The sequence below is a fragment of the Halichondria panicea genome, chromosome 1, assembly GCF_963675165.1.
Source record: "Halichondria panicea chromosome 1, odHalPani1.1, whole genome shotgun sequence".
Taxonomy (NCBI): Eukaryota; Metazoa; Porifera; class Demospongiae; order Suberitida; family Halichondriidae; genus Halichondria; species Halichondria panicea.
Window position 1 is genome coordinate 14,362,692 of NC_087377.1, and position 23,658 is coordinate 14,386,349.

At 39.2% G+C, this 23,658-nt stretch overlaps 2 protein-coding genes and 1 long non-coding RNA gene across 5 annotated transcripts; all 3 read left to right on the forward strand.

Moving 5' to 3' along the window:
• Positions 1-7,373: 7,373 nt before the first annotated feature.
• On the forward strand, positions 7,374-8,106 carry LOC135351699 (uncharacterized). The gene is made up of 3 exons (XR_010399488.1): positions 7,374-7,453; positions 7,515-7,886; positions 7,953-8,106. It is a non-coding gene; the product is annotated as an uncharacterized LOC135351699 (long non-coding RNA).
• Positions 8,107-14,572: 6,466 nt separating this feature from the next.
• Positions 14,573-16,887, forward strand: LOC135332513 (serine/threonine-protein kinase Sgk2-like). Its single transcript, XM_064527726.1, has 3 exons — positions 14,573-14,590; positions 14,731-14,990; positions 16,208-16,887. Exons 1-3 carry the CDS (start codon positions 14,573-14,575, stop codon positions 16,833-16,835), a joined length of 906 nt encoding a protein of 301 aa, XP_064383796.1. The 3' UTR covers positions 16,836-16,887.
• Positions 16,888-17,303: 416 nt separating this feature from the next.
• On the forward strand, positions 17,304-21,919 carry LOC135351193 (uncharacterized). 3 transcript variants are annotated; one of them, XM_064550144.1, is made up of 10 exons: positions 17,304-17,435; positions 17,500-17,975; positions 18,032-18,239; positions 18,296-18,589; positions 18,711-18,821; positions 18,914-19,039; positions 19,096-19,230; positions 19,293-19,320; positions 19,367-19,442; positions 19,490-21,919. In XM_064550144.1, exons 1-10 carry the CDS (start codon positions 17,372-17,374, stop codon positions 20,027-20,029), a joined length of 2,058 nt encoding a protein of 685 aa, XP_064406214.1. In that variant the 5' UTR covers positions 17,304-17,371; the 3' UTR covers positions 20,030-21,919. The 3 variants fall into 3 exon arrangements, with proteins under 3 accessions (XP_064406214.1, XP_064406222.1, XP_064406230.1); XM_064550152.1 differs by having other exon boundaries at positions 19,493-21,919; XM_064550160.1 differs by having other exon boundaries at positions 18,422-18,589.
• The last annotated feature ends 1,739 nt before the right edge of the window (positions 21,920-23,658 follow it).

A 23,658-nucleotide genomic window follows, 5' to 3' on the forward strand; every position in this document is an offset into this window, starting at 1 on the left:
ACTATGATTCTCCCAAATTATTTTACTAAAAACAAATATACAGTCATGTAGCTATCTCGTAGTTCACGTGCAGTCTCTCATACTTCAATTCACATGTTGATGTGGATTAGATCTATATTTGAAGACAAGGTTATCAGTTGCAAAACATTGCTTTCTATGTACCTGGTTATAGTGTTCAGTTAACTTCATATTTCATAATCAGGATCACCTGGAGAGTATAGGTCTTACGTTAGCTTGCCCTTCAGATTCCAGTAGACAAAGTATAAGCCCTGATAAATAATTATTATGCTCGGAATAATCTGGAATGTAATAGCATAAACAGTATAAATTTGTCCTCTTTCTTCCTACAGTGGATTGCAACCTTTCTCTTGTGAGATTTGATGCTTGAGGCAAGGCTTGCATGAGCATGAGGAGCTTTGAACACTTCGATCAAATTAGATGATCTTGCTGTTATAGTATTTAGAGCATTCTGCACATGTGCAATAGTGTTTTGCGGTTAATTTTGCCTATTATTCAAGATGCTGCCTATTATTCAAAATATTATTCAAGTGTATAATTAGCTCAGGCCTAGCATTGAGCGTGAACAAAAACTTAGCCAACAAGTTCGCTTGAAATCCATCGCTAAACGAAAAGGGCTCGAAAAGGCACCCAAAAAACCTGATAATCGAGTAGTAATCACTGCATGTGTGTACTTATGTAAACTATAAGAACTCATGCATATATAATTATAATAGCTAAACTATTCAGGAATGTTGTGCAGACCTTAGCGGACAACAATTGGTCTTTTCCATTTTGCTAAGAGATTGTCCACTATATAGAAAAATCCGTTGCTGTTTTATAATTAACCACCATATATACCCACCACCTTTGGTTACCATGGAAATCTTTTTTGGATCGTTCTCTACTTACACAATGGTATCAGTAGTATTACTTAGAAATTATTTTGTGATTGTAGCTAATAATTAATTATATATACCAATACTGAGGAGCAAATATTGCGTTTTTTTACTCTCTAGACTAAAGGTACTGTAATTATCAGTGGAAATGGGTGGCTTGGTCGACCTCGCCCACAGACAAAAAGACGTTATATGATTATCGGGATGTTTGCAGGGACATTTTATACTGGGACAAACACCAGGGGAAAAAGCTGGGAATCTAACTCTTCCATAAACTCTGCTGTACTGGGTATGACCAAGAGCACTCCTGGTATATGACTATGTTAGAAATTTTGTGAACCTTTTTATAGACAAACTATTGTGAAAAATAAAAAAGGTGATGACACTGCAAATAGTTGTGGCTCAGGTGCTGTTGCAGGAAAGTGACCGCCTAATACTAGTTGGGCGGAAGTCCTGTCACGGCAAAATCTGTCCCCCCCTAAAATTAGTCCAGGGGGACCGATTTTGGCAGCAAAAGTGGTCCCCCCGGACTGGTCTTGATTGGATTGCCATAATTGGTCCTATACCCTGCCTGAATGCTGTGAGGATGCAATCTTCTGAGCCTCCTTCTTTTGGACTGTAGATAGTGTCTCAACTGTTTATTTCAATTTTCATCAACAACACATCGCGAGCCATCAGCAATATTAAAATCAGGCTAGTGTATACTCACAATAAAGTAGATGAATGCATCAGTTACATCTATGCAGTATAAATGAGGGCTTAGCCAACTGTAAATTACTTTTTGCAGTTTCTACAGTACCAGCGTTTATTGGTGTTTAGTACTTCTTCATCGATTTTCTCGCAAGTGTCGTGATACCACTGCACCATACCACCCTGTCAGACGCATGCAGCTCCTGAATCTGTCAAACGACAGTGAAAACATACATTGAACGACTCTGTTTTGCTGGGGCGACTAATAGCTCTTCTTGAGCGATTAATTGGAAAGTGGTCTAGTTGCCCGCTCTCAAGACACTGGATCAAGTGGTTTCTCATCTGTATCTGCATGGTTATAAACCATACTAGTAGGATTGATTGCGAGACATATAAGGAAGTTGCAAAAGCCAAAGCAAACAGACCATGCACAATCTGAAGCACCGATTTGATGCTGTACGTTCATAATTATACTGAATCGTTATGGTATCTTTGCTTGTGTGAAGTAGAGCAGCAATTTCTTCTTTGTTTCGACTTGTTGTGTATCTGCCACCACTATCATACACTTTCACGAATCCAGGAAGACAATTAATGGTAGAAATCAGAATCCAGTGGCTATCGGCAACATTAAGAACCTGCACAAACTCTGCAGTTTCTATATCAATAGAGAGGGTACAAGTTTATCAAACATCCTGTAAACCTGAGACTAGATGACCAAACTGAGAATGTAGTAGATGTTGCCCGACATCAATCAAATTATCAGTGAGCCATGCATTGATGTGGATGTTCTAAGATGTCTTTGTCGGCCTTGAATATTTAGCTTCAGTGATGGAGACCAAACTGAGAGGCCTTGACTCAGAGTTGTCTTCGCTCTTGTCATCTTGCATTGCTTTTCATCTCTTTAAAGCATTCCTTTTCTGTCGTTGTTTTGAATCTCTAGCAAAGCTTGTTCATTTCGAGATTTCTTGCATGGGGGAAGAACAGCAGGTGTTTCCTTTGTCATAATTATTATGTCTTCGTTTTAAATGTAGTGTGCAATTTTTTGAGAGCTTGACAATATTGGAAAAATGGGTATTGCTTGCTTGTATACTTGATAATAAGTTCAAAACAGGTGCTGGAGCCGTTAAGATAAAAATATCTTCATCAAGAAAACTTAAGTTTGGCTCTGGAACAATCTCAGTGTTTGCAATGATGGGGAAATATACGATAGCTCCAGTGGCGGGGAGGTAGGTGGGTTGGGAGGAGATGAGCTGTGGGGCAGGGAGGTAGGTGGGTTGGGAGGAGGAGATGAGCTGTGGGGCGGGGAGGTAGGTGGGTTGGGAGGAGGAGATGAGCTGTGGGGCGGGGAGGTATAGATGAGCTGGGAGGAGGAGATGAGCTGTGGGGCTACTAAGTATACATCCAGACCTCAAAAGACTGCACTATATACATACAATCAAGTTCAAGACTGTTATATATCTGTGAGAGACCTGTTACAAGTGATAGTTTTTTTTGCTATAGCTGTTCCTTAATTAACTATCGTACTTAGTCAAACACTCTGTTAACATTTTCACATCCACTGTAAAGCAATATAATTTTGAAACAACAACATCCATCACAATAATTATTACAGTGCACGAAAAACAAAAACAATACAGTGCAAATAATTATTATGAAAAACAAAAACAGCAGTGGAAGATAACGAAAGCAGCCTAGATTCAATTTAGATCTACAACTAGCTATAGCTATATATTCTGCAAGTGGAGATACTTTAATACGTATAATGATACCATGCACAAGTTGCACGTATCACACTGTATCATTTCATCGTAAGAGTCTGGGTGGAGACAATGGCAGTATAATTATAGTATTCACAATGCTGGAAAATCTCTTGTGCATGGCTACTCAGTTCTTTTGACTTCAAAAATCTTCTTCATCAAAACAACGTACAAGGTGGTGCCTCATTTTGGGATGATGTCATCCAAATAATTGTCTCCTTGCAATTCGTGGTATGCAGTAGCCTCCTTCACTGGCCTTCATTCCACTTCCCTGAGTGAAGTGCGGGATCGAGGCTAGGTATGCAGCGGCAATAGCAAATAAACTACAGTTGTTGCTGCCACTGTTCTGCTGCTGAATAAAGCCCACAGACAGTCACAGTAACAACCCATTGTGTGCTTCTACATTTGGGCGAGATTTCAGCTCAGTACTTGGCTCCAGTTTATTAACCTTGCCACCTTGATTAGTTGATAATGATTTGAGGAGTTAGTTAAGATTGGTGTCAGCAATTGTCAGGTCTATCGTTGCTGCGAGCTGGCTGTTGAAGCTCTTTGCGGATGACCTTGCTCACATGATGCATGATCTCAATAGGGAGAAGGAGATACGGCATCTCAGCCAGCGCATCGTGGGGCCATAGGGTTGTTTCCACTTTTCTGATAATTGGGAGGCAAGTCTTTTAATAGAAAGTGGTTGCGATTGGGGCCAGTCCTCTGGTCAACGAAAACACGAGGGGGGAGAATGAGGAGTGTTCTATCTCACGGACTTTTTGTTCGTATTGCCTTTTCTTTTCTTTTTCGTGGCTCCTGTATGTGGCGGACATGGAGCGCTTTTGGTTAGAGGGGGGGCAGGGGGTTGAATACCCTCACATCTAGGTACGTTCTCAAGTTTCAAAGGTACTTCCCCAGAATCCGTCCACCACCACGTCAAGGCGGGCACCATCCTGTTTATTTGTTGAGGCGCCTTCAAAGGTTTCACTTGTCACTGGTTGTAGGGTGGGTTCTGTTGCGACATCGTGGCAGGTTTCTTTCAGCAGAGAGGCAGTGATATCTCTCAGTTCATTGTGCCTTATACTGGGGTAGCCTCCTCTGGGGCATGAGAGAGCGTGTTGAATGGAGAACGTCTGTCCACAAACACAGTGGGATGGTGTGTTTGCTGGGGGCCAACCATACCTCAGGGCTATTGCGTCACGAAAGGCAGTTTTGTGTATAGGGTAAATTTGTGCTCTTCCAATGGTAAAGCAGATAGCCAGCTTGAGGCACCTTTCTCGCTCCCAAGGTCCATCGCTAGTTGTTGAGGTTGAGGCAGGGAATCTCTAACCATAATTGCAGATTGTTTTGCATGTTCACCTCTTTTCTCTCTGACAATTATTTTTTCCTCCATTTGTTCCACAAGAGTGTCGTACGGGTACGTGATGTTCTTTGCTACTATAAGATCCACAAGGGGTTTTGTAATTGACTTAGACATAATAAACTGTTCTCCGGCTGTTGCGGCAGGGTCAGGGAGGTTTAACCCACCAAGTCTTGTTAGTAATGCGAACAATTGTCTTTCTGTGTCGTTGGGGGCTTCTCTTCCAGTGAGTTTTGGGATTAGGTGACACCTGACGGTTTGCTCTAGGGGGTTTAAAAGCATGATATGTTTGGAGTTGTTCTAGTGAGGTACGCCCATTTGCTGGTGAATCCATGTGTCATTGAGCATGTGGTTGGCTATCGGCAATTTCTGAAAGCTTCACAATTTCTTCACACCATACCTTCGCTTTTTTATTCACAAAGTTTACGATAAATTCTGGTTTTCCAATGGGGGAGCCAAGCACTGTTGGACTGTCACGACAAAATCGGTCCGCTGCCAAATTTAGTTCACATGCACCAAAGATGGTCCGGCCGCCACGCTTGATTTGTGTAGCCAAAGAGATGAAGATAATGCAGCTGCAGAGTGCTAGCTATATACAGTCAGAATAAGAAGCACAGATTGACAGAGTAAGATTGCTGAAGCCCATTGGACCAAGATGGAAGATATTGCAGCTGCAGAGTGTTCAGAATCATGTAGAAGCACAGAGTATGAGTGCTGAAGACAACCTGCTTGATGCAGTATATAATTACATAAATGAAGTCAGGTATCCAGTGGAAGCAAGTGCAGACAAGAAGAGATCAGTTAGAAGAAAGGCCAAGAAATTTGCTGTAGAGAATGGAAAGCTATTCTAATTGAAGAAAGGAAATTAGAATGTTTCAATGCACGTGTATCTACTTTATGCACAGAGTACAGTTGAGGTGAGATATATAAGAGTACAGTTGAGGTGAGATATATAAGAGATCGGAGTGAACAACTAAGAATTTTTCGAGCATCACATATCGAACCAACATGCAGTTGGTCACATGGGAATCAAAAGAACCTGTATCGTATCAATGAGAGGTTCGTATGGCATGGACTCATCCAAGGATGTAGAGGAAATCATATGGTGTGTGTTATACTTATTACTGTTATCATAATGTTTATTGAGTAATACTTCAAAGGTGTCTGGATGTGACATTTGTCAACGGGTCAAGCAAAAGATGACAACCACGTCACCTGAACTGCACCCTGTTCGTGCATGTGAAAAGCCCTTTCTACCACATTAGCATAGATTTTGTTGGACCTATCACCCCGATCTCTGAGGATGGCTCTAGATATAATTATACTGACCATTAGTGATTATTTTACAAAATGGGTTGAGGCAATCCCCACTCCTACGAACTGTGCAAGCTCTCCTATTTAATGCCAATGGACATTAAAGCTCTCCTATATACCTGGGGAAATTGTTTAATGCACATGCATTATAAAAATGCCTCATAGTATATAGGAGAGATATAGTGCCGACGAGCATTAAAGCTCTCCTATATACTTGGGGCACTTTTTTCATTTAGTGACATTCTGTACGGAACCCCCACCTATACCTCCCCACCCCACAGCTCATCTTCTCCTCCCAGCTCACGACCTCCCCGCCCTCGACCTCCGCTGAAATCTCTCAAAGTTAAATTTAGGGGGGGAGTCATTCGTGACTAGGAGTCAATGACAGGGGGAGTCATTTATTCCTAGGCATGAGTGACCGGGGGTCACTGGTAACTATAGGTATATAGGAGTGACCGGGAGTCATTATTTGGGGGAGTCATTCGCGCCTATATGACAACGGTATACCATTGCTGTATTCTAGCCTCCTTCGCAGCCTCTCCTTTTTCTGTTCTTTGTCACAGAGGAGGAACAAAGAAAGAAAGAAGGAAACTTTGTCTCTTCCTTCTTTCTTTCTTTGTTCCTCCAATTAGTCCCATATTTTATCTTATTGAACTATGACAAAGAACAGAAAAAGGAGAGGCTGCGAAGGAGGCTAGCAATTTAAGCTGTATTCACAACTATGTTGATAATAATTATCTCAGCAAGTTTGGACTAGATATCTAGTGTGAACAGCTTGCGTAAAAATTCAAAGGTAGCTCATTCTGAATAGTCTCTGTGGTTGGTGGAACTCATGGCTGCATATCTCCAGATGTGAAAGGAACCAGTGACTGCCTAAAGTATCAACTAGTGTATCTGATGCATGTGCATGCTTAGCAGCAAGCTAGAAGGCTTGAAGTCATTCATGATGTTTTCTATGCTATTGCCAAGTTGTGTATTTATGTCAAAGTTTGTGTAACTGCTTTGCAAATACCATTCATTTTTATGGCATTTACCTTGAATATGTTGTTATTCAGATTAATTGTTCACCAATTTTTAGCTTGCTACGTCGATGGTGAACAGCTTGCTCAAAAATTCGCAATCATTTAACACAACTATGCTTGTTTGACCCAAATTCATAATTTAAAGTGTTTATCGTATGTTAAACTGTCTTCTTATTACACATTTCAACTTCTAGCTCTAAAAATCTTTATTTTTATCAGAAACAAAGTAAAACTGTTAAATTCTCCTTAATATATTCATGAGGCAACTTGTAGCACTTCCTGTCTTACAACATTTGGGGTCTTAGGGCAGACTGTTTATTATAAATGAATTTTTACCAATCAAGGAAGAAAGGAGGACTGAGTCTGAAAAGAACATTATGCCCATTGCATCCAAAATATTTATGCTTGCTGCTTTGCTCTGTTGCGCAGGTATGATAACTAAATGTGTATGCATGCTTGCATTTGTAGATTGGTTTTAATTTGTTCTCAGGCTCATCCACTGATGAAACTTTCAGGCCTATATTGACTAGTCGCTTAAACAACTCATCTCTCACATTGAATTGTTCAGTGAACTGTTCCTACGCAAAAATTATTTGGAATATAGGAAATTCTAGATCTAATCGTAACAATATCTACAATATCAATGGAATTCAAAATTTTATTCAAACAAATACTACTAATCGGCGTTGCACCATGGATAATACAACACCACAAATATTTGAGCTAATAATTGACATTTCGATTCCAAACATAAGTTCAATTTTGCCAAGTATCACTTGTGTAGGTGTGCTAGGAAGGGACGACAATTTTGTCTTCAGTGCAAATACTGTTAATCTAGCGATATTACTCACTGAAAAAACAAGTAAGTGGTCAATTGTAAATTAAATATCATTCCTAATACGATTGATTGTTGTTCTCCCCTATTTAGGTGTGAACCAAAGTGAAACATCTTGGCCTATATTGACGTTGTGTTTTTCACAAGTTTCAGGAAGAGGAGAGTGGGTGCCTAATCCTGCTGACCTACTTTGTGAAGAAGGTGTCTTATACAAGATAGCTTCTGACATGACATTATATAATAATTGTCTCCATGTACAAGCACCCATTACTAACGAATCAGTTCATATCAATACCTCTTGTGTATCAGAGAAAGATGGCGACTCTTTATCAATTGCTGAGATTACAGGAGTGAGTACAAGCATAACGTTCTTAATGGCAACACTCCTTGGATTCCTCGCTGGACTCGTTATGATGCACCTTTGCTCTCATAAGAAGGCAGTGTACTCCCCAGCAGTTGAAGGACAAGCTAACATAGAACCTATTGCACCAGCTAGTCCTGTTTATGAGGAGGTGTTACCTAAAGAAGAGATTGAACTCAATACTAACCAGGCTTATGGACCAGTAAGAGTGTGAAAAACATGACTGTGTTAGTGTTCATGTTAAATTCCAATGTTATTTTTTTGATGAGCCAGATAGTATTCCATCCACTAGCTGGTGTGATCTGAATTGACTATTATCTCAATCACCTGTTTACAGTGCAATCATATACACTAAAACTTAATTGTTGCCACCAATTACATAAATTGTCATCAACTTTCAATAGCCAGAGATATCCCAATAGAAAACATGCATTGCTATGAGAGGGCTGGCTTTACATGTGATGCAGTTTTAGGATGATTTTTAAACTAACATAGCATACTCACTCAATTGATGAATAACCAGATTTGACTATGCGAATCTTTGTTGCCAAAAAACTGTGTGCACTTTACTAACATTGATAAGCTACTCAGGTTGCATATATATAGAAAAAAATGTATGAGATGATGAGCACTGTACATTTGAGAATTTACTTCGTTCTTCACAAATACTGGTAATTAAGGCAGTGTATACTGTTATAGTTATATTTTTATACTGTCAGTTATAGCCTATAAGCTGACAAAATTCTTAGGGCTAGTGTATACAAGTGTTTCTCTGACTGTTGAGGGAGGAGTGAGTCTGGTTGGTGAACACTGTCCTGAAACTGTCAGACTGTTGTCACGGAGTGGACCTCACCATTTTGACATGGTTATGCCGAACAGGGCCGTAGCCACCAGTCCGGTTAGTCAGGTTTCAACCTAGCCTCGAGACCAGGCCGATTAAAATACGGTCTATTGCATGGGTTATAGTGCACATGTGCCAACTGAGGAAAACATTGAGAGGATGGGCACTAAGAATTAACTTAGTTATTCTTCTAATTTGTCAAATACTGGTAAGATTATTAACTAAGGTATTGAGAGGTTTGAAAGCATCATTTCTCAAGAGCGATAGACTATAATTATATGAATCTCCAATTATACATACGTGAGATATTTGAGCGTAAGTTCAAATGACCCTTCCCAACTACAATCAGCTACAGTAGAGACTTTGAACACATTGGTGGTTTGTAAACCGTTCATTCAGTGGATCCTGTAGATCACTAAAAATACCGATCCCAAAATTTCTGATGAGATCACCTCTGCCCTAGGGTACCTAAATAGGCTCAATAATTTCTATTGGGATTTCAAACCTAAAAAAATTACTAGACACAAGGGTCACATCATACTAACGTGCTTTGGATTTCGCAAAGAAACCTTGGGGACGCAACCACCTCAACTTTTTGTGGCACCCCCAAACATAACATTTTATCCCAAAGCAAAAGAGAGGCTGCAATGTCAACGGGTGGTACGTGGACTGGTCACCTATACCTAATGATGCACGAGCTGCCACCGTTTTATGCTTGAGATGTTGTTCTACTTTTAAGAATCAATGTACTACAACTGCAGCCTTTAGTTCTTGGAGTTTATCAATTGTACCTTTTCGCCTTTTTTGCTGGTAATTTTTCACGCTATTTGGTGGTTTATCCGGCCAATCCTAGCATTTTACTGGTAGGGTGATGATTTGCTACAACAAATTCCCTATCATTCATCACTGAGAAATTAACTCTGAGGTTATCGCTATAGCTAACCCTAGCTGACATCTATAGCTACCAATTGAAACACGGGACAATGACAATTTCTATGAGCACTACAATAGCTTTGCTGGTTTCTCATGAGTACGTTATAGAATCAGGAGGTATACGGGAATAAGATAATAGCCACTTCAATCGGCAAGATCTTAATGCGTGTGTATGCTCGTTTTCTACGATATTATACTGCACACACAAACAGAATTGTTCCAGGGAGTCCGGAAACCTTAAAAGTGTGGAACCAAGGAAACCGAACCCCGGTTAAGGGGGGCTTTGCGCCCTCTTAAAATTCCTCCATACACATTTGGGCGAAGGGGCGCGCCAAACGGTGGGAGAAAAATTACTTTACTATACATGTGATGATTTAGCAACTTTGTGAGCTCTCGATCTGCATATGCCACATCTAATGGATGCAGTGCAGGTCACGCATGTTTGACTATCGAGTCAATGGGGTTAGTTAAGGCCATCAAACAGACGTAGCACACAGGATGACTTTATGGGAAACTTGAAGAGGTAATACTATATATCACGTACACACCAGAACTCTGTTAATTTCCATTCAAGAGTATAAAGTTGAGTTGTATGTATTCGCATTGATAGAAACATATATAATAATATTGCAGCTATAATAATACTTATTTTAAATTCTGTACTTGTGACACAATGTACTGTTTGCATGTGATGTCACTTCACTATAATTAGTGCATGTTTATCATAATTGGAACACTATAATTATATACACACACCTTGCTATTGAGACTATAATAGTATGCAGTATAATTATGATAATCAACTACGTTACATTGATTGTATGAGTGCATGAAGGATTGTATAATTGGAAGTGTGAGATATACACAATACTGTTACAAAATATCCGATAAGGTTCAACGTTGTGATACTGCACTGAACTGACAAACTTGCATGTGCTAGATCTATACAATTATAAACGGGAGACTCTATATTTGCAAGATTAAAGCAGTTAATGAACGTAATCGTACTCCACTTTATTCTCTGGGTCAGTGGATACTCTTGCCAAACCATACGACTGATTCACTTCCATGTTCATCTTGCCTCTTCTATATAGCTCCACTTCTTTTCAAAATTCCCACTTTATCGTAAGATAGGTTAGCTTTTAATCTCATTTCCTCATCTGGTCGAGAACGTTCCTTCTTTGGCTTTCCATAAGACTCGTTAGGAATTGAACTTACACTCGACTTTGTATAAACACTACTGCCTATTATTGGATCATCGGCTTCACAATAAAAGTGAGTCAGGTCTTCATTTTGATGTGCTGCTTCTGGATTCGATTAGACAACCTCCCGATCAATTTCCCTTGATTCTTGTATTCGTATTTCCGGTGCATCCACTCTCGGTTGCACTCTAGTCTCCGTTTCTCTTTTTAATTTTATGATTAGTAATTTTTTCAGCACAATATAGAATGTACCAACTCCCGTGACGAAACCGAGTACCAAAGAGAATATGAATATATACAACAACAGTAGTTGCTACGGTCACTCCGATAGATACACCATTGGAACTGCTGTCTGTCACTGAAATTACAGCTGCTGATGTAAAGCTCATGCATTCATAGAACTCACCTATAAAAAATATTATGTAGGACAGGATCACTTCTCCCCACGTTGTTAATAGCTTGGAGCTCCAACACGTAGTTACCATCTCCAGAAAGCGGGACAGTGAATGTGACGCTACACACCATTGTACATGCAGGTACCACTATTAGTAGTTGAGATGTGATGATAATCATTCCCAGTTAGGATGGCCTCATAGCGTATTTGTCGTCTAGAAACAGGGCACGCCACAACCCACGATAGACAATCATGCATGGATCAGATACGGTATAAATGTATAGCCCCTGGGCCAGTATTGCATGGTAAAAATGGTATGGCTTACTGGTGGTTCCCATGAAACGGTCAGCATAACAGAAGCAGAAGATTTAAAGGATTTGGCAATATTGATTTGTTGAGGGTCTTCTGATAATGCATGCATGTTGCCTTACCTGAACATCAATTGTGATTGTCTGGTGCGTTACCGGATCGCCGCATCTGATTTCATTAATGTGCTGCTCCTCAAGCTCTGAGATGTCGAGGGTAAGAGTTGAAGAAAAGTTTCCAAAATTCCGTTGATCACTCTGCAGAACTGAGCTCAACTCAACAGAAATAAAGGCTGGATTTGGTACAGTTTGAGTAGAAATCATACTGTCAGGATAGAATGAATGAATTTCTTCCTTAGTGACATTGTAACTCCAACGCAAACTAGTGAGGTCCACTCCCTCACAAAACAGTCTGACAGTTCCAGGACAGTGTTCACCAACCAGATCACTCCTCCCTCGACAGTCAGAGAAACACCTGCAACATGATTACATGCACTCAATGTTGCATAGCAAATCATGAAAACATGCAGGGATCTTACTAATTGCTCCGATTTGTCCAACAGTGAAACACAGTAAGACAATACTCATTACCAAGTGAAATACTGCCATCCTATTAATATATATAATAGCTACTTGCAATTGAGGCAGAACAATAATGGCTATTACTATGATTCTTTTACTAAAAACAAATATACATCACTATAGCTATCTCGTAGTTCACGTGCAGTCTCTCATACTTCAATTCACATGTTGATGTGGATTAGATCTATTTGAAGACAAGGTTAATATCAGTTGCAAAACATTGCTTTCTATGTACCTGGTTATAGTGTTCAGTTATAACTTCATATTATTTTCATAATCTGGATCACCTGGAGAGTATATAGGTCTTACGTTAGCTGCCCTTCAGATTTCAGTAGACAAAGTATAAGCCCTGATAAATAATGCTCGGAATAATCTGGAATGTAATAGCATGAACAGTATAAATTTGTCTTCTTTCTTCCTACAGTGGATTGCAACCTTTCTCTTGTGAGATTTGATGCTTGAGGCAAGGCTTGCATGAGCATGAGGAACTTTGAAGACTTCAAATTAGATGATCTTGCTGTTATAAATATTTGTATTTAGAGCCATTCTGCGCATGCTCAATAGTGTTTAAATGTGCGGTTAATTTTGCCTATTATTCAAGATGCTGCCTATCAAGTGCATGTATTAATTAGCTCAGGCCTAGCATTGAGCGTGAACAAAAACTTAGCCAACAAGTTCGCTTGAATTCCATCGCTGAACGAAAAGGCACCCAAAAAACCTGATAATCGAGTAGTAATCACTGCATGTGTATACTTATGTAAATATAAGAAATCATGCATAAATTATATATAATAGTAGCTAAACTATTCAGGAATGTTGTGCAGACCTTATAGCCGACAACGATTGGTCTTTTCCATTTTGCTAAGAGATTGTCCACTATATAGAAAAATCCGTTGCTGTTTTATAATTAACCACCACATATATACCCACCACCTTTGGTTACCATGGAAATCTTTTTTTGGATCGTTCTCTACTTACACAATGGTATCAGCAGTATTACTTAGAAATTATTTTGTGATTGTAGCTATTATGTATACCAATACTGAGGAGCAAATATTGCGTTTTTTACTCTCTAGACTAAAGGCACTGTAATTATCAGTGGAAATGGATGGCTTGGTCGACCTTGCCCACAGAAAAAAAGGCGTTATATGATTATCGGGATGTTTGCAGGGACATTTTATACTGGGACAAAAAACCAGGGGAAAAAGCTGGGAATCTAATACTCTTCCATAAACTCTGCTGTACTGGGTATGACCAGGAGCACTCCTGGTATATGACTATGTTAGAAATGTTGTGAACCTTTTTATAGACAAACTATTGTGAAAAGGTGATGACACTGCAAATAGTTGTGGCTCAGGTGCTGTTGCAGGAAAGTGACCGCCTAATACTAGTTGGGCGGAAGTCCTGCCACGGCAAAATCTGTCCCCCCTAAAATTAGTCTAGGGGGACCAATTTTGGCAGCAAAAGTGGTCCCCCTGGACTGGTCTTGATTGGATTGCCATAATTGGTCCTACCCTGCCTGAATGCTGTGAGGATGCAATCCTCTGAGCCTCCTTCTTTTGGACTGTAGATAGTGTCTCAACTGTCTATTTCAATTTTCATCAACAACACATGCATCGCGAGCCATCAGTAATATTAAAATCAGGCTAGTGTATACTCACAATAAAGTAGATGAATGTATCAGTTAGATCTATGCAGTAAATGAGGGCTTAGCCAACTGTAAATTACTTTTTGCAGTTTCTACAGTACCAGCGTTTATTGGTGTTTAGTACTTCTTCATCGATTTTCTCGCAAGTGTCGTGATACCACTGCACCATACCACCCTGTCAGACGCAGCTCCTGAATCTGTCAAACGACAGTGACAACATACATCGAACGACTCTGTTTTGCTGGGGCGACTAATAGCTCTTCTTGAGCGATTAATTGGAAAGTGGTCTAGTTGCCCGCTCTCAAGACACTGGATCAAGTGGTTTCTTATCTGTATCTGCATGGTTATAAACCACACTAGTAGGATTGATTGCGAGACATAAGGAAGTTGCAAAAGCCAAAGCAAACAGACATTACTTATTCAACAATCGTTTCATCTTCTGGAGGGATGCTTGGAGTTGTTAAAGTATCACTTCGTTTGATGTGATATTGAACTTTGACCAGGATATAATAAGGAATGTGGGTCTTTAAGACTCGTGGATATAGTACCTCCTCTGCTCTACACATTCATAACCACACATACCCTCCCCATGCATGCTTTCACAGGTCTTCTTTGGTCGACACAAGGAAAATGGTGCTTTCTATGCCATAAAAGTCCTACAAAAGAAAGCAATCATCAAACACAGCGAGGTTGAACGCATATTAGCCAAGAGAAGCGTCGCGATCCACCCATTTCTAGTGAAGCTACATTACTCCTTTCAGACAAAGAAAAAGCTGTATTTTTTGTTGGACTATGTGAATGGTGGAAAGCTGTCCTCTTATCTGCGAAGACAGAAAAATAATGTGTTTGATGAGCACAGTGCAAGGTGAGTATATATAGTTAGACGCCAGTATACATTATGCTTAAGCGGCTTATTTATAGGTAGCTTCTATAAACTGCCGAGCTATATAGTGCTTGCAGCCTAGAGAGTAAAATACCACAATAGGGTCAGTATAGTTGTACCCTTAAATGTATCTCAAGATTGGCTAAGGAATTGTGCTGATAACATTTTATAGGGGAATGAATAAGCTACAACATTATTTTTAAAATATTTCCCCAAAAGTTGTTGTAGTGGAAAATCATTTTAAGTGAAAATGGATGATCGTAAAAAAATATGTGTAACATAAAAATTTAATATCTAACTTTGTATCAAAAGATAGAGAATTTATTAACTATTAATGCGCAAAAACAATTAGACCTTAGCCGATAAATTTGCTTGAGTTCCATTGCTAAGCAAAAAGGCACCCAATAATTGAGTTAGTAATCAGTTTGTGTACATAATGTAAACTTTACGAAACCATGCATAATGTTAGAATAAACTATTCATGAATGTTGTGCCAGAGTTCCCTTACCTTAGCCGACAATGATTGGTCTTTTCCATCGCTAAGCAATTGTCTACTATAGAACATTTTTGCTCTTATATAAACCACCACATAAACATCACCTTTGGAAACAATTTTGACCATATTTTAGAGTATTCTTTTATATACACAATGGTATCAGCAAAATTTCTTAGAAATGTTCCCATCACAAGATATTCACATTTATGTACCAATACCAGCAAATTTGCGTTTTTTTACTCTCTAGATCGCATGCAAGTACTGTATATGCATAATTATATAGACATGAGTACGTGCATGCCTTACAGTGTGTTGAGGGTATATCTATAATTATAGGTGTAGGTATGTAGAGAGAGAGAGAGAGAGAGAGAGATTTTTGCTTTCATATTATATGTGAATGAGCATGTTCTTAAGTTTTCAAGATGGCCTTATCAACTCAAAACACACATACAATTGAGACTTCAAGTCTCTCAAAATAGGATTAACCGTACTAGCGGATGGTTTTGCAAATGAGCAGAAAATTGACCCTTTGCGATCCAACCATTGCGTTCTGGCAAGGATCGTGTGTATTTATACTAGTACTTATTTAGGTTTTGCATGCGATGCATGCAACCCTCGCAAAGTTTGCATATGTTTGATGCGAAACGTTCTAGTAATACGTCATAAATTATATATTTATTGCTCAACAATATTTTCCTTACAGATTCTATGCTGCTGAGATCACCTCTGCCCTCGAGTACCTACACGGTCTCAGTATTATCTATTGGGATCTCAATCTTGAAAACATCCTACTGGATGCTAACGGTCACATCATACTAACAGACCTTGGACTCCGCAAAGAAGAGGTCACATTTCGAGAGACAGTAACAACTTCTGGCATCCCCAAATGCCCAGCCCCTGAGGTGCTCAGAAATGAAGAATACGATTTCAGCGTCGACTGGTGGTGTCTAGGCGTGGTAACCTATGAAATGATGTGTGGGCAGGCACCAGTAAATTTTTATTCTGAAGATGGTTCTCAAAAGCACAAGAATATTATTCAGATGCCACTACATATAAATTCCCGTGCACAAGACCTGCTCGAAAAATTGCTACAAGACAAAAATAATCGATTAGGTGATGCTAAAGACATTAAGGCTCACATGTTTTTCAATTCCATCAACTGGGATTACCTGTTTGATAAGCGATTGAAGCCTCCGTTCAACCCTCCTCCGGTAAAGGATACCCTCAAACTTGGAGATTTTGGGTCTGAGCTTACTGCCGTGGCTATTTCTGGCGCACAGGGTGTGCCATGTGTGAGCATTGCTGACGACACTTTTAATGTAATGAACTAGTTACCAAAGTATGTGTGTGTTCTTAACGACTGTGTATCATCAGTCTGTGAAGCTTTATAATAATATTATTTCAATTTTTTGTTAGATCTATAGTTGAATGTGATTGTTTTGCGGTCTACCTGCTATGATTGATTATTGCAACAGGGAAGCAAAAAATTAAGGGAGTTAACTCTCTGGTAAAACATTCTGGGACAGTGAGTATGCCCTACAATAGCCTCAATCCCAGGCCGATTCGTCTCCAATTGAACGCTAGGTCGCCTCCTCGAGGCTAGTCCTACAATTGATTGCATGTGATTTACGAGATTTTTATGTGTATCATAATAATTATTTTATGTTTACCACTTGTACAATTCTCACTGTTATATAGTGTTTATGAGATTGTGCCTTTATACAATCATGTATTGACATGAATTCCTGATATTAATTGACAATACTGCAACAGGAAGCAGATAAAGACTTTAAACAGTCATGATTTATACACAGTTATATTGCTAAGTTACTCACTTACTCAGAAGCTAAGGCTATACCCAATTACTATGCTGAAATATTATACAAGATGCTTTGTAATCTTTCTGCTAAGCTGGTTATACTACTGTCAAGGTAAGTGAAACAATTTTATTCTAGAGACTCTTTATTGACTTAATTGTGGACAATAATTATATAGGAATGTCAGTAAGTGTAATTACGGATGATGGAAAAGATACACTTTCTGGTTTGTACTGTTCTACTACTGTTAAACTTATCTGCAATGTTACAAATCTTCCTTTTGTGCAATGGACATACAATACCAGCAAACAAGTAATTGTTAGTTTTCAACCTGATAGTGTAGTACGTAATCTCGACCCAATCGTAGCATTTCCATTTTACCAGTTAACACAGTTCAATGCATACAAAAACCAAATGAATCAGTCACGAATTAACGCTTCAACAATTCTCACTGTTGATCTCTCAGAGCTCTACAACCAGAATATTAAAACTATTTCTTGTGGTTCTTTTGTTTTAAACAAGACAGTGCCAGTGAATATCAGCATCTTGCAGCCATCCTTTCCTTCTGTTAGTCCTCAAGTTTATACAGCTGTGATCGTACGCTATAACTTCGGACTTATATTTAGTGTAGATGTATCATGGAGGAAATTTCAGGTAAGTATAGTGCTTAAGACATAAAGATTTGAATGCGCACTGCACGGCTGCTATAGCAACCAGATTGTCCTGAATACGAAAATTTCCAAGAATACCTCATCAATGTCACTGGATGTGGGTGGACGTGGATCAACCCAAGCACCTGTCAAGATAATATTTGCTCGTCAGTTTTCAGTAATTGTACAGATAATATGAGTGAAATTACCCTACAAGCCAAGATTGCTGACACTGAGAGTGAACCAGTAGTTTACCCCACATCTATTGGTGAGAGCTTTAACTTGGTAGTATTACATTTATTGATCGTTTTTATTTATTTACAGATTACTATAATCAATATTTCCGACCTGCTGTTAATCAGTCGTCGAAATGCCAAGTTCATGTTCAGTGCTTACCTATTCATAGATATGTTAGAGGAAATCAAACGTGTACCATTCGATACACTACAGATCCCAAATATGGAAATCTATCAAATCCTATCATGAATCCTGTTGGCACAACACCTGTCTTACTTTCACACATCACACCTGGTTCTATGTACTACTTTGAGTTCTCAGTGTTGGTGAATGATACCTTACTGATCGCAGAGAGAATTGAGTACGTTACAGAATCAGGAGGTACGGGAAGGAATTTTTCTTGAGATAATAATTTAGAGCCACTTCAATTGGCAAGATCTTGTCTCATAACATGTGTGCATGCATGCTCATTTTCTACAATATATACTGCACACACCTACAGAATCGTTCCAGTTGGGTGGAAGAGAAGGCGTCATCATTGCCATTACATCAGGTTTCTTAGGATGCTCTACTGTACACACTATAATCGTAATGTGCCAATTAAAATTGAATAGTAAGTATAATTATTATATATATACGTTAATTTTTGTCACTCATATCAGTATTGGTATAATAATAATTATAGTATTATGATAATTATTGCAGAGGGTCATCCTACAGTTTCCAGGTTCATTTCTAACAAACACATTCAAATCTTGATGGCACTGATCCTCTTCATGTTCTTTATTGCGTGTGGAACTCTGTTGACAACCTTTGCGATTATTTCAAATGGTGCGTATTGCCAACTCTCATTTGCAATACTTTGTGTGACATTGTTTTTAATACAGATGTGTGTTTATTGAATCAAGAAGTTCCCAACAGTTTGCTTGATGCAATGTTAGTAATTTCATGTGTTGGGATAGGAATCCTTCTCCTCTATTGGGTCTTCAGACGATATAAAATATATAAGCAGCCCACTAAAGGTAACTTGGAGAGAGTAATTAATGTTGTATACATCTTTTCATACATCTTATTTTGTGTATAGGAACCCAAAACAAGCCTGAAAACATGACGTATGTTCTTCCTTTATCATGCAGTACAGTTAATTATGTAATATAGGTCTCATTGCGACTATGCTCTTCGTTCGAACATCTCTTCACAAAGAGCTCAATATAACACTCAAGAGTCACCTGAGGTAATTAAATTGTGTTTCAAATTAAGACAATTTATTTTGCTATTCAGAAGACACCTGATTCTCAGGAGTGCCAACAATTACATACCGAAGGCGTTAACGAAATGGTTCCAATACAGAAGAAGCTATCGAATGACAGCCAGCTAATGACGACACCTAGTAGAAAAAGCCCACCCTCTACACTTCCCAAACAAAGAAAATCAGGTCAACATTCTAACAGTGTTTTGTACGACAAGGTTGGTTTAGCGAAAGTCAAAGGCAATGTCTCGGATATAACAGAAGTCGAGTTGAAAGCTAACGAGTCTTACGGGCACACAGACAAGAGGTTTTCAACTGCCAAGAGCAACGTGACTGCTTGTCCATTATGTTCAACACCAGCCAGCAAAATCCAGCAAGATTTGTCATTACGTCATCAGTACAGTGAGATCAAAGCGAAACCGAAGGGTGAGCATCCTGAGCTGAATGCTATTGAGCAGGAGCAGATAGAGTTGAAGTCTAATCAGTCGTATTGTCAGCTAACAAGTGCTGTGGGTCAGATAGGGGGATGTGAACCACTGCACGAGTACGACTATATATACGTGGACTCCTAATAATGAGGGATAAGAACCACTGCACAAGCATATCATAAATGGCTATATATACATAATTGTACTATGGTTGCACCAAAGATCAAAGGCTTCAGTTGTAGTTTATACTACTTATACAACCTGTCTGACCACAGCCATGGTATATGGCTGTTATACCCTAGTGTATAATAGCCATATACCATGGCTTGTGGTCAAACTACATGTACAGCTAGAACTGAATACAGTATCCCACCTTTGCAACAAAATTGGGTTTTTTGACACACTGTTTCAATTAAAACAATGACACACTAGATCTACTCAATTCAATCAATATTAGAGCTAGAGTGAATTCAATACAAAAAAGGGTCTACTAATGTTTTAGTCAACATAAAAAGAGCCAAGTTCGAGCGATGAATAGTTCCAAAAAGGAGGCAAATTTAGAAGAACTCCGTGAACCGAACGATACTGGTTTGTTTGTGTTGCTTTTTTTCAACTTTCAACATTGGTTGTCACAACCTGCTTATTGCATTGCTGCATGGGACCAGGAGCAGTAAGAAGGGTCCAGACTGCCAAGTGTTTCTCAGACTAAAGAGACTGCACTGCACTGGGCCAGTACAGTAGGCTTGTGGAATGATATTTTCGGGTACATTTGCACTCTTTGTAGACAAGTAGCACCAGTGTACTTTCTTGAAGTGCCTTCTATAAAGATGCAGAAATACAGCCTTCACAATTGCTTGCTTGAATCATAGACGCTTGCTTGAATCAGCCATCGCGCTTTTTAAAACACTGTGACTATTCTTACGGCACTGTAAAGGCTGCTTACCTTGCTATATTTACGGCATAGTGAACTTTCACCTCTGGCTCTGGCAACTTCCTAGCCTCGATTCAAGGCCGGCCTGGGATAGAGGCTAGCAACTTCCTGTAGCAAGTTACCCGGGTATAATCAATATGGCGCTAGACTTGCTCCATCTACAGAATGGCCAGGAGTTCTGCTCTTTCGAGGAACTGGCCGAAATTATTAAGAAGTGGGAAGAGGTTAATTTTGTTACTCTTTACACAAGAAGCTCTAGGAGTATTGAAGCAGCTAGAAGAAGGGCTCCAAAGAGAACTTTTCTCGACAAACTGAAGTATTCAGAAATTGATTATGCATGTGTACATGGAGGCAGAGAATATAAGTCCCAATCTACACAGAAGAGGCTGTGCCAAAAGTAAGAATTCTGACTGCTAATTAATTTTGTCTAGTGTACTGTACCAGTAGACTATAGTTCTAGCATATTAATACTCTCTGCATTATCAGCTATCAATGCTTTGATAGTGACTATAATTATGACGTCCATGACCTCGTGTACTGGATGTGCATCATTGCATGCATGGTGTGCAATAGGCGTATAATTATCCCTTCTCCTTCTGTAGTTATGCTCAACTGGTTTGTCGATGAAGAAGTCACTGAACGAGCAGTGAGAGGTGGGGACCTTATTGAAGAACATGAAGTGGAATGTTGCCCTGAGAAAATACCCAGAAAGTGCTTGGATGACAATTTTTGCATTGCTCAAATCAAAAAATACTTCACTTTTGATGGCTGGAGTTTACTTCAAAATAGCATAGATACTTTGCTTGTTCATGGGAATTGGACTTGCTCAATATGCTGCATTGATTTATCTACAAGTGAAAGCATTGGCTGTGATAGTTGTCTTGGATGGTTTCACTTGAAGTGTGTTGGATTGAAGAACGCTCCTAAAAGCAAGCACTGGTTTTGTAGATCCTGTCATTTAATTTTTATGTATTGATTATTAACTCATCTATTATAGCGCATGCGCATAAATTATTATTATGGTCAGAGGTGAAAGTTCACCATGCCGTAAGAATAGCAAGGTAAGCAACCTTTACAGTGCCGTAAGAATAGTCACAGCGTTTTTAAAAAGATAGCAAATTCATTGCATAGCTATAGCAACAGTGACGTCAAACAGTAGTTATAAGCATATTCATTGAAGAAGCATGACAGGAAGTAGCTAAACATAGTAGTACAGTTCTAAACATAGTACAAGCCAGTTAAACTATGGCCTCTCGTGGTATATTTGCTTTACACGCTCGAGTAATCAGATAAACCAACTCGGCTGCGCCTCGTGGTTTATCAGATTACTCTCGCGTGTAAATCAAATATACCACTCGAGGCCATTGTTTAACTATAACTTATACGGACGGCACCTATATATAGTAACTAGTCAATCACACACAATTTCATAAAGAATTTCAATTAATGTATAGTACAATTCTGTCATCGTAACATCTGAGTGTATTGCATGCGTATTATCATAATTATATTTGTTGGGAATAATTAAGCTGCTTAAAATAGCCCCCTAGAATTCTTTAGATGCACAGTACAGTACTATGTTTAGCCAGCATTGTTTGTCCATTGCAGACACTCATACGTTCACCACACACACGAACACGATAACATGCACACATGTCTAATTGGGTTGGACGCAAGGAAACTGAGGCACCAACGCAAAACAAAGATGAAACATATCATGCCCAAGAGAAATGTCATGACTCACCCATTTCTAGGACTAAAATTAATATACTTTTTCAAACGAGCACTATAAGCTGTACTTTGTGCTGGACTATGTGCATGCATGGGTTCTTCAGAGAAGGCTTTACCCACTTCCCTGAGTGAAGTGCGGCCTGGGATCGAGGCTAATCACATTATGGCTATATAATACCATTAACCCACTGTGTATATTCTTGGCTAAATATCTGTAGAGCTGGACTCTCAGTACTATATAAATAAGAGAGATATTCGAGTGCAAGTTGAGACCTGGCCTTTCATAAGTATCAGTCAGTCCACTCACTGACAATGCATGTATATAGGGTCCTGCTATTTTGAGGTCATTTCTGCCCTTATAGGTATATGCACACGTACTAGGACACATGAGCTTGCATGCTTGAGACCTATTCATAATGCAAGGACGTTTGGAATAGACTCATGCAGGAACTGGTGATGTTGAAAACATCGAAGTGCACCAGTTTTTTAGTTTATCACCTCCAATGACTCAATTGCATGTTATAATAAGAGCCTCCCTCATTCAACTTCCTGGTAAAGATTCCCTCCATTACCGAGAGATTGACTCGGATCGATCTCATCGGCAAGGCTATTTCTAACACCCCTTCCCTTTGAAATACGAGACAGTGGGCATGTCTGTGAGCGTTACAGACCACACTTTACTTCAGGTTAATAAGATTATTTTATATCCAAGTATCCATGACGTGCATGTATTAAAATGTATTGTAACTCCCACACACCTACAGAATCGTTATATACAGTTGAGAAGGTGTCATCCTTGCCACTAATATTATTTTAGGATACTTTACTGTCCACATTATAATTATACGATGATAATGTACCAAATTAAGTTCTGTCACTCAGATCAGTATTGGCAATGGCACCATAAAGGTGGTGAGCATACTGTGTTCTAACTTCATGTTCATTATATGAAACGCATTCAAATCTCAATCATCACACTGATTCTCTGCATGGTCCTGTTTATTGGATGTGGCACTCTGTTGACAACCTTGGTATGTTGAATTGGTATAATTATACCAACTTACATGTTTTTTTTGTGTGTTTCACAAACTAACAAGTTCCCAACAGCTTG

Bases quoted from the DNA above. Each gene is read 5' to 3' on its own strand.
- LOC135332513 (XM_064527726.1), top strand. The intron at 14,991-16,207 runs GTGAGTATATAT...TTTTCCTTACAG, and splicing joins TTTGATGAGCACAGTGCAAG to ATTCTATGCTGCTGAGATCA.
- LOC135351193 (XM_064550144.1), top strand. From the start codon at position 17,372: ATGCTGAAATATTATACAAGATGCTTTGTAATCTTTCTGCTAAGCTGG. The intron at 19,231-19,292 runs GTAACTTGGAGA...TTTTGTGTATAG, and splicing joins ATATAAGCAGCCCACTAAAG to GAACCCAAAACAAGCCTGAA. The intron at 19,443-19,489 runs GTAATTAAATTG...TTTGCTATTCAG, and splicing joins ACACTCAAGAGTCACCTGAG to AAGACACCTGATTCTCAGGA.